This window comes from Colobus angolensis, unplaced genomic scaffold, assembly GCF_000951035.1.
Source record: "Colobus angolensis palliatus isolate OR3802 unplaced genomic scaffold, Cang.pa_1.0 Scaffold389, whole genome shotgun sequence".
In the NCBI taxonomy this organism is placed as follows: domain Eukaryota; kingdom Metazoa; phylum Chordata; class Mammalia; order Primates; family Cercopithecidae; genus Colobus; species Colobus angolensis.
Genome location: NW_012117254.1, coordinates 182,143 through 192,983, shown reverse-complemented (window position 1 = coordinate 192,983; position 10,841 = coordinate 182,143). Strand labels below are relative to the sequence as shown.

Genomic DNA, 10,841 nt, shown 5'->3' with positions numbered 1-10,841 from the left:
TGGACATACAGAAACTGAGATGCCTATTCAAAATCCAAGTGGTTATGTGAGGGAGGTAAATTACTGTCCATGGGATAGGTTGAACTGGTTTTAAGAGTTTGCAAGTCATCAACATACAGATGTATTTAAAGCCATGAGACTGGAGAAGGAGGTGATGAAGAGAGAAAAGACAAGTCCATTGAAGGACTGAGTTTGGGACACTCCAACATTCAGAATTGGGGAAGAGGAGGAGGCCTCTTCAAAGAACATTGAGAAGTGGCCAGTGAGGTAGGAGGAGAACGAGGGGAGTAGAATCCATTATTTCAAGAAAGATGGAGTGGATAAACTGTTAGATGCTGCTCAGAAACAGAATAGAACATGAACAGAGAAGTGACTTGCGATAAATTGTGTCCCTATCTGTCTCTTACTCTGGGAGCACCACTGAGATCGAGACTGCCAGACTCTTCTTTCTAAACTCAGCACCCAGCAAAGGACCCGGCACATAGTAGGTGTCTTGGGTATGTGTATGAGATAGATGAGTGAATGAATGGGCCATGAACTGAAACTTCTAATCTTGGCTATATGACGAACTTGTTCCTTCTCTCTCTGACTTGACTTCTAGAGGAAGGAATTTTCCTCAAAACTCTTTCAATAAACTCCTTGACCAGGCTGGTTTTTCTTTAAAGTCTTGGGCTGGCTGCTCAGCTTGTGGATAAGGAGAAAAGAAGCCTACAACTCCACCTTGACTGTGTTTGGACTTTTTATCAAATAATCATGCCTTACTCTAGGCTGTTAAACCACCCTCCTTGAGAATCCCACTGCTCATCTAAGATCTGTTGCCCATCTCTGTTCTCTTTGGTAGGTACATGGTCTGTTGTCTTCCTTGCCAAGCCTTTTCTTGTCCTCACACTTGTTTGGTATCCCCTGTCTCTCTTTGCAGCAGCTATTGCAAATGTTCTGGCCTCCTCCAAAGTCTGCACCTACTGCTGCCTGGTGTCTCTGAAGATGAAACCCCCCGCATCCTTCCCATTTCACTTAGAACACTGGGGTTTTGCAAGAGTGAATCCCTTCAACTGTCTCGTGGCCTGTTTCTCAGCAGCCCCTTCCCATTGTCCTGGATCTGTCTCCTGTCACTTCCTCTGGTACCTGAACCTTCCCATTCCACCCATCTTTCATGGGCTCCAGCCTCAACTGGAGTTGCTCACAAGCACACATATTTTTATTATCTACTGAATTCCTCCCCAAAACCTTTAAGCTTGCTTTATTATCTTCTTGACATAGAATAATAACAGCAACAGCAAGACAGAGAACCTTTGTCAGCCCCACACCCTCCTCCAGTTCCCACTCTATCTTTCTTCTTTTTCTTGGTCAGTCTCTTAGAAAGACTGAGCTATGTGCTCTATCTCTTGTCTGTCCCCTCCTACTCCTCGCTTGAAACTTTGTGAAACAAGCTCTCTTTCACCACCACTCCTTGACACTACTCTTGATAAGGTCCCCAGAGAGGCCCCTATTGTTCCACCCAGTGCCCGCTCCAGCTCTCATCTTAAGGGCAAGGAGTATCTGGCACAGAGCACTTATCTTCCTGATATGGGAGGGGGCATTGGCCTTGCAGACAGCTCCCTTCCTGAAAGTCTGCCTTCCCTGGGAACTCCCTCATGTTTCTCATACTCCCAGCCTCATTCCCCTTCACTCACTCAGCCCCTCAGCTATCTTTCATGGTTGCAGTTCCCCAGAGCTCCACCCTTAGCTTTTTTCTCTGCTGTCATGATATGGGGATGGATACATCCCCCTGAGAGCTTTACCTGCAATGTAAACTCTGGTGCTCATGTGCCCCCTCCAGTCCAGACCCCAGTGAACGCTGGGCCCTCTGGAGTCCACTGCAGCAGGCCTGGAGGGCCATATTGAAGGCTTGAGACCAGTCCAGGGCCTTGGGGATGGAGGGCAATGGGTGGACAGAACTTTGACGCTTTTTGTGGGGGCAATCAGCTCAGGACAGAGGCTGCTTGAATGTGATAAAGGAAACAAGGAGTTATGGTTGACACCAGGCTTCCAGCTTGAGTGACTGGGAAGAGGGCAGGCCCCTTTCAGAGGTGGGTAACTTTGAGGAGGAGCTGATTTGACACGATGGTATCTGGAGCCTTGGGACTTGAGGTTTCCTGGAGAGGGTGTATACATGAGACCCACCAGTCCAACTGCCTTGTCTCCCACAAGCAGCCTGAGGGGCAGTTTCTGACAAAGAGGAGGGTATGCAGGCAGTCAGGCTCAGGGACGGGTCTGTTTCCTGGTACAGAAGGAGCAGGGGTCATGGGGTGGGGGGAATCTGTCTTTGTGGCAGAACCTTAGAGAGGGTGTGAACATATGCTCTGCCCCCAGCACTGGCCTGGCCCTGGATTACAGCCCTTTTGATCTGCCAGCTTCAGCTTCAACACCAGCTTTTCCAGGAGGCCAGCCCTGAAACTCTGCTGCGAATGGCTCTGGCTTTGTTTGTGTTGCCTGGAACTTTTTGTCTCCATGGTCTGCTGTCTCCAGGGTCCAAGCAGGGACTCAGCGATGCTGGTTCCTTTCCCTCAAGTGCCCTCATTACTATCTTGGTGCCATAGTCCCACAGAGAGCACCCGATGAGCATCTCTGAGGTTGTTTGACATGCCTGCCATTGCCATGGTGATAGCTTCAGAGGCTGGAACAAGCTTGGGCGGGGATTGAGGGAGCTCCCGGAATAGCTTCCGGACTGTGTGGGTCCAGCAGCATGGGCTCTGGGAAATCTGGGGGTCATGCTGACTGTTTTTGGCCACACGTGGTAGGGCATGCCAACCAGCCCTGGCAGGGAAGAACTCCTCCAAGTATCTCCTGACTCTGTGGCAAGAGACACTGTGGGACACAATCTCCTGTCCCTCCTCTAGATTGCTACCTCCTGGGCTATTCCTTCTCCATCTGTTTTGTGGGCACCTCATCCTCTGCTCAACTCTTAAATATTGGGGTTCTCCACAACTCTGCTCCAGACCCTCACTTTGTCTCCTCTTTCTTTGTGATCCCACCCACTCTCTCCATTGCTCCCCACATGCACTCCTTCTCTGAGTCCCATCCATTCTCCTTCCTAGATAGTTACGCACTCTGCCTTCTTGTCTTGGGCTCCATCGGTACTGTTGTCCAGCCTCCTCACTGTCCCAACCTTCACTCTTGCTCTCCCTCTAATGCAGGCTCCACAGAGCAGCCAGAGGGATTTTTCTGGCAAAGAACACTGCCCTTGTCCCTCTCCTGCTCTGCGCAGAGGAGAGAGCCCTCACTATCAAACTATCAAAGCGAAAACAAAACAAAATGAACAAAAACTGTTTAAGCCATCTCCCTGTGCCTTCGCTTTGCAGATGTCTGGCACATGCTTAAGTTGCCGAGCAGTTCCAAGGCAGCCACTGCCCCAAAGCCCTGGTCCAAGGGAGGAGGTATGTCTCCCTGGCCCAGAGCAGCTGCTCTCTACCCCACACCTCCCCAAGCCACCCAGATTTCTGGTTCTCCTCACTGGAGACCACCTCAGAGCTTATGCCCCTTAGGGAAGAGGGAAGCTATTCTGGGTCAGGGAGACGCACTTCCTCCCTTGGGCCAGGGCTTTGGGGCAGTGGCTGCCTTGCAGCTGCTTGGCAGCTTACATATGTGGCAGACATCTGCAAAGTGAAGGCACAGGAAGATGGCTTAAACAGTTTTTGTTTGTTATGTTTTGTTTTCGCTTTGATAGTTTGTATGTAAAAAAAAAAATACTGGGGTAAAATAGAAAAGCAAACACTTTTTGTAGTTTAGCACTGTTTCCATTTGCAATTACATATTAGGGTTGGGGGAGTACCCTCATTTTCTTGGCCCCTGGCACCTGGCACTTAGGGAATGCTGTATCCCACTACCCTGACTGTCATAGCGGTGCCTGAGGGTGCTGAGGTTGGTGAGGTGGGCCTGGGTTCTAATCCATCCTGTTCGCTTGCTACTCTCCCACTCTCTGTGGGTGTCAGGGTCCTCTGTGACCTTCTTCTTGTCCCTCTTCCTGGCAGATAAGCGCTCTGGTTGTACATGGAGGATGACTGAAAAAGCCAATGGCGTGAAGAGCTCCCCAGCCAATAATCACAACCATCATGCACCCTCTGCCATCAAGGCCAATGGCAAAGAAGACCACAGGACAAGCAGCAGGTGAGTCTGCGTGGTATCAGGGAGGGTACAGAGGCTGCTGCTTCTTCCCAGCTTTGCCTCATTGTCACAGAGCAAGCAATCTTTGTCTCCAGGACAGCCTCTAAAAAGAACATGGGATTTCTAAGCATGACGCAGGAGGGGAGACAAGTCATGCCCTGATAATCCTGGGTCAACCCTGCTCTTTTTTCCGCAGGCCACACTCTGCAGCTGACAATGACACCTCCTCAGAACTGCAGAGGCTGGCAGACGTGGATGCCCCACAGCGGGGAAGGGGTGGCTTCCGCAGGTGGGTCCCACCACTACCCTGCTGCTTCCCTTTCTTACTCATGGGGCCTGTCAGGGTGGCTACCACCACCCTCCTCTTCCCAGTCCCACTAGTCCTGTCCACCAAGACCTCCAGGGAGCACTGTCGGTGGTAGCAAAACGTAATTATTTCCTCATGAGGCCTGGGCAAACCCCAAGGCAGGCAAGCTCAGAGGGGCCAGAAGAGGCCTCCCTTCACATTTGGCTGTCTCAGCATCAGAGAGCGATACCCTTCCCAGTAGAGAGGACTAGGTAGAGGACCCAAGGCCTCTCTATCCCAGAGGCAGAGGCTCCATAGGGAAAGCAGGAAGCTCAGGGCAAGCTTTACTCCTGACAGTTCCTGCCTTAACACAATCTCCATCTTGTCCTGAAGACCTCCTCTTTGCTCTTCTCACCATCAACTGAGATGGCACTTCCTATAGGAAGTCTTCCCAGGACAGCTGTCTTCCCCTGGACTGCATTCAGAGTCATGCCTGAGCCCCAGCCCCCTGCCCTAAGTACTGGCCTCTACCCCAGCTTTTAGTACATGGGAAATCATGGTCTGGCCTGTTTGTAGGTTTCACTGTCCTTCTTTCATCTTCCTCAGCAGACAGTGAGCTCGTGGGGACAGGTGCTCTCTGAACAGCATGAGTCTTGGCTCTGGCCAATGCTCCTTTTCTCTCACCTCTAGGGTAGTTCGCCTGGTGGGGATCATCAGAGAGTGGGCCAACAAGAATTTCCGAGAGGAGGAACCTAGGCCTGACTCATTCCTCGAGCGTTTTCGTGGGCCTGAACTCCACACTGTGACCACACAGCAGGGGGACGGCAAAGGCGACAAGGATGGCAAGGACAAAGGCACCAAGTACAGCTGTTCAGCCTGTGGGGCTCAAATGGGCTCCAAGCATGCAATGGAAGAGCTCACTGGGGTTTCCATGCTACTGCCAGGGGCTATGACAAACCCTGCTGTAGTAAGGAGAGTGGTGGGCAAGGGTGACTTGCAATGTTTTCAACTCCAGAGTATTTCCATTGTTTCCCCAACAGCCAGTGGCCTACTTGCCATGAGAACCTCTGGTGTCTTTTCTTGCCTTAGTTGCCTCTTGCCAGATGTCCTCTTGCTGCACGTGAATGTACAGCCCAGTTCCAGTGGCCAGGAAATACTGAGAGGGTGCATTCAGGGAGTGCCCTGGAGGGGATGCCAATCTCAGCTCCACTGTGGGCGAGGAAGTGGGTCTTTGAAGAGATCATGTAGAAGGCTGGAGGAGAAGGGCTGGATGGTGGAGCAGGATAGTGTGGGGAGGGCAGAGAAGGCAGAGCTGGAGGGTCTGTCCTTTGAGGAATGAGAAGACAACTGCAGATGTCTGGCCAAGCTGACATTCCCCACCTCTGGCCAGTAGAGGGAAAGCAGGACACAATATCAGTTGCCAAAGCAGCACACAACATCTGGGAAAGTGATTTGGAGGCTAGAGGCCAATGACTGAAAAGGGAGGGTGAGGTGGGCAGGAAGCTCGTGGTGCTCACTCACCTGGAGCACCTGTCTTTAGGGAGGGATGTGGGAATAGGCGTAAGCCCCAGTTACCATCCTGTGGAAATCCCTTCCCAGGCCCTGAGACCCACCGCTACTGAAAGCTCTGCCCTCTGGGCAAGGGACCTGTAAGGTGCATGGGAATCCATGGCCCTATCTAGGTTCAGAATGGGAAGATGGGTGCCCCTGCCCATCTGAGTTCCACTCAGATGCCCAGTACCAGGTTGTAGGTCTCTGAAAAATGGGGCCCTCAGCCAACCCGTCTTTCACCCCACATATCCCCTTTGGCAGTGCTTTCTCAGGCACCTCTGGTTTCTGGGAGCTGGGGTGCTATCACACTGGGGGACCTGATCCCCAAGCTTTGCCTTTGTCTGTCTTCTCAGGAAGAAATTTGAATTATTTGTCTTGGACCCAGCTGGGGATTGGTACTACTGCTGGCTGTTTGTCATTGCCATGCCTGTCCTTTACAACTGGTGCCTGCTGGTGGCCAGGTGAGCAGGGTGGGGCCCAGGAGGGGTGGCCAAAGCAACCCAGTCTTCAGACCCCAGGATTGACAGCGCAGCAGTTCCTGGATACCAATGGCACCTCCAACTTCTCTGTTAGCCCCAACCCTCTCTCCATTTAATACGCCATGAAGATTTCTTGTCTGTCCTGTGTCTGGGACAACTACAGTGGCTCCACACACCTAGGGTACATCTTCCACTTTTGCAACAAACATGCTTGACAGAAAACTAGGATTTGGTGATGCCATTCCCTCCTCACAAACCCTTAAGTGGCTCCCCATTGTCCATGGGATGAAGTTCAAGTCCTAAGCACGGCCTTCAAACTCCTCTGAACCTGACCTTTTTCTCTTGCTACACCTTCTGGACACACCCTAGCCCCAGCATTCACCACTCTTGGATCAGAACACGCTGTTTCCTCTAGAGAAAATTCCCTTTCCTTTCCGTTTTCCACCTATGGAGATTCTTCTCCTTGCAGGCTCAGTTGAAAAGCCACTATCTACATGTAGCTTTCCTTGGCAGCATTCCCCAACCTACTCCATCCCAATCCCAGTCATTCATTCAGCAAGGATTTGACTGAGCACCTCATGTGTGCTCAGTGCTGGGGATAATGTGGTGAGCACAACAACCATGGTCTCTGCTCTCCTGGAACTCCCAGGCTAGTGGCGGACAATGGCTGTAAACCTGAAATGAAACAAATGACCAGGATGATGCCAGGGACTGGTGGAAGAGAGCTGCTAGAGAAAGGGCAGTTGGGATCATGCTCTCTGAGGAGGTGATGCCTTAGCTGGTGGGAGGGAGGCAGCTAATTAGATACCTGAGGATGGTGGAGGGAGCATTCTGGCCAGAAGAAACAGCATGTATAAAAACCCTGTCTCGGGATGGCCTAGTGTGGCTGGAGGCTGTGAATGAGCCATCACTGGCACGGGCCAGCTCTGCAGACTCAGTGGGAAGGGCAGGGGGCTGGAGTTTCAGTCTAAATGTGACCAAGTAGTCAGAATTAATGGCTCTCCCCTTTGACTAGTACACTCACTGGACAATCATCCTGGGCTCTGTTCCTAACTCTGCTCTCCCCCAACCCTCTCCCTACTCAGTTGCCAAATCCTGCCACTTCCTTTTAAAACGTTCTTGCAACCTCCAAACTTTCTCCATTCCCATTACTACCCTCTCTCTCACATGTATTGGCTAGTGCTGTTTGTTGAGTGCTGAATAAGATGTATGTTGAAGAGATGAGCATGGAGACGGTTCAGTTGTGTTCTGTAGTTTGTTCTTCCAATGACTTGTTCATTCATTCAACTCACAGCCTTTGAGTGCTCAAATCCTGTTGCCCTAGGTCAGGCATGGGGCATGCCGTAATGACTAAGAGGGGTGCCTGCCTTCCTGGACCTCACAGTTCAGGGGCTGAGACAGAAAATTAAAGGTCAGTGGTGCTGTCTATGTAGTGATGTTATGTCATGAGGAGGGGTGGGGCAGAAGTTACTTGTAGATAAGTGTCTCTTGGCATCAGGCTGACTGTGACTAAATGATGCCCCTGGTAGCCATCCCAAGTCCTGCACACAGTGAACACTCAGTTTGGGACCTCCAAGGGACCTTTGGCTGGCTTTGAGGGTGAAGCTTAGCCCTGTCCTCCTGCAGAGCTTGCTTCAGTGACCTACAGAAAGATTACTACCTGGTGTGGCTGGTGCTGGACTATGTCTCAGATGTGGTCTACATTGCAGACATCTTCATCAGATTGCGCACAGGTCAGTGAGCAACTGGGATGCAGGTAAATCCGAAGGCCTGAGTCCAAATTTTTAGGAAGCCCACTGGACATGGTGTTGGACTAAATTACTTGGGCGGGACTCTGGTAGGTGAGTGCCCCTCTTTGAACCTCATGGTCCCACATGCATAGAGAGGTTTCAATCAGGGGGTGTTCTCTTAGAGTCCTTCTGGCCAGCCCTGGTATGTGAGCTATATCCCTCCTTGGGAAGGAGGTTTCAGTGACCAGTATTTTCCTTGCCTAGAGATATTAGCCTATAGGGAAGGATATATATATACACACACACACACACACACACACACACACACCCTGAGGGCAGAGGTGACATGCCGGCTTGCATCTCTACTAGGTTTCCTGGAGCAGGGGCTGCTGGTCAAAGATACCAAGAAACTGCGAGACAACTACATCCACACCCTGCAGTTCAAGCTGGATGTGGCTTCCATCATCCCCACTGACCTGATGTATTTTGCTATGGGCATCCACAGCCCTGAGGTGCGCTTCAACCGCCTGCTGCACTTTGCCCGCATGTTTGAGTTCTTTGACCGGACAGAGACACGCACCAGCTACCCTAACATCTTCCGCATCAGCAACCTTGTCCTCTACATCTTGGTCATCATCCACTGGAATGCCTGCATCTACTATGCCATCTCTAAATCCATAGGCTTTGGGGTTGACACCTGGGTTTACCCGAACATCACTGACCCTGAGTATGGCTACCTGGCTAGGGAATACATCTATTGCCTTTACTGGTCCACACTGACCCTCACTACCATTGGGGAGACACCACCCCCTGTAAAGGATGAGGAGTACCTATTTGTCATCTTTGACTTCCTGATTGGCGTCCTCATCTTTGCCACCATTGTGGGAAATGTGGGCTCCATGATCTCCAACATGAATGCCACCCGGGCAGAGTTCCAGGCTAAGATCGATGCCGTGAAACACTACATGCAGTTCCGAAAGGTCAGCAAGGAGATAGAAGCCAAAGTCATTAGGTGGTTTGACTACTTGTGGACCAATAAGAAGACAGTGGATGAGCGAGAAGTTCTCAAGAATCTGCCAGCCAAGCTCAGGGCTGAGATAGCCATCAATGTCCACTTGTCCACACTCAAGAAAGTGCGCATCTTCCATGATTGTGAGGCTGGCCTGCTGGTAGAGCTGGTATTGAAACTCCGTCCTCAGGTCTTCAGTCCTGGCGATTACATTTGTCGCAAAGGGGACATCGGCAAGGAGATGTACATCATTAAGGAGGGCAAGCTGGCAGTGGTGGCTGATGATGGGGTGACTCAGTATGCCCTGCTCTCGGCTGGAAGCTGCTTTGGTGAGATCAGTATCCTTAACATTAAGGGAAGTAAAATGGGCAATCGACGCACGGCTAATATCCGCAGCCTGGGCTACTCAGACCTCTTCTGCTTGTCCAAGGATGATCTTATGGAAGCAGTGACTGAATACCCTGATGCCAAGAAAGTCCTAGAAGAGAGGGGTCGGGAGATCCTCATGAAGGAGGGGCTGCTGGATGAGAATGAAGTGGCAACCAGCATGGAGGTGGACGTGCAGGAGAAGCTAGGGCAGCTGGAGACCAACATGGAAACCTTATACACTCGCTTTGGCCGCCTGCTGGCTGAGTACACAGGGGCCCAGCAGAAGCTCAAGCAGCGCATCACCATTCTGGAAACCAAGGTGAAACAGAACAATGAAGATGACTACCTGTCTGATGGGATGAGCAGCCCCGAGCTGGCTGCTGCTGACAAGCCATAAGACCTAGGGCCCAACTGCTTCTCCAGCCTTGGCCTTGATCCCAGGAGCTAGAGGAGCTATTTAGATCTCCAGATTTACATGCATTACCCTCATGTTCCCCGAATTCTCCCAAAAGCCTCTCTGATCCCTGGTTTTTGGCCTAAACATCCAAGATTTCACCTCCAAGTTTAGCCCATTTTGTGGAGAGTACAGACTGTGTTGGCTGGGCTTCCAAGAGTTTCAGCCTGCCTAAGTCTGAGGAAGGGAGAAGGGAGCAGCTGTCTCCGAGGGGTCTGTCCTGGGACTGGGAGCCTGGGCAATGATCTGCTCTGAAGAAGGCCATTTGCAAAATGACATACACCTTGCTGCAGTACTGCCCCCCTCTGGCTCTTTTGCACATAGTCACTTCTCCCTTGGTTCTGGCTGCCACTTTTTCTAACATTTGTTCTGAATACTCCCTTTTCCCTGCGCATGCATGTACTTTAAGCACCTACTATAGACATTTAGATCAGGTACCCAGTGTCTGTCTCTCAAGACAGGCCAAGGGATGTGATAGTGTTGTTGGGAGGGGGTAGAAGGATGCCCACTAAGGGCTATTCCTCCCCATCAGATACTCTAGTTCCTACTCTGTCCTACTCAATCTAGATTGTTCTGTCTGCTAGCCAGGATGGGGTCTCTGCAATCTTCTGTGGACCAAGGAGATAGCCCCGGCTTCTGGTCCATTTCAGGGCAGGGAGTGAGGAGCAAGGCAACTGGCGTTTGTCCACCTGGAGACAGAGGTAGCTGGCAGCTCTGGCCATCCCTCCCCTATGAAGAGCATTTCTGAAGAGCCCCTGAAAACTACTGTTGTTGGGGAGACTCTTCAAGTGAATATCTGTATCAGAGGCACCTACGAGTT

At 51.2% G+C, this 10,841-nt stretch overlaps 1 protein-coding gene across 1 annotated transcript; it reads left to right on the top strand.

Annotated features, from left to right (window-relative positions):
* Positions 1 to 240: 240 nt before the first annotated feature.
* Positions 241 to 10,129, top strand: CNGA2 (cyclic nucleotide gated channel alpha 2). Its single transcript, XM_011954643.1, has 7 exons — positions 241 to 484; positions 4,011 to 4,146; positions 4,340 to 4,432; positions 5,120 to 5,290; positions 6,334 to 6,441; positions 8,086 to 8,192; positions 8,559 to 10,129. The coding sequence occupies exons 2-7, from the start codon at positions 4,037 to 4,039 to the stop codon at positions 9,962 to 9,964; spliced, it is 1,995 nt and encodes a 664-aa protein (XP_011810033.1). The 5' UTR covers positions 241 to 484; positions 4,011 to 4,036; the 3' UTR covers positions 9,965 to 10,129.
* Positions 10,130 to 10,841: the final 712 nt, after the last annotated feature.

What these genes read in the sequence shown, in the direction of transcription:
- CNGA2 (XM_011954643.1), top strand. Translation starts at nt 4,037, where the DNA reads ATGACTGAAAAAGCCAATGGCGTGAAGAGCTCCCCAGCCAATAATCAC. An exon ending in GACCACAGGACAAGCAGCAG is followed by an intron (nt 4,147 to 4,339) that starts GTGAGTCTGCGT and finishes TTTTTTCCGCAG; the next exon opens with GCCACACTCTGCAGCTGACA. An exon ending in GGCAAGGACAAAGGCACCAA is followed by an intron (nt 5,291 to 6,333) that starts GTACAGCTGTTC and finishes CTGTCTTCTCAG; the next exon opens with GAAGAAATTTGAATTATTTG.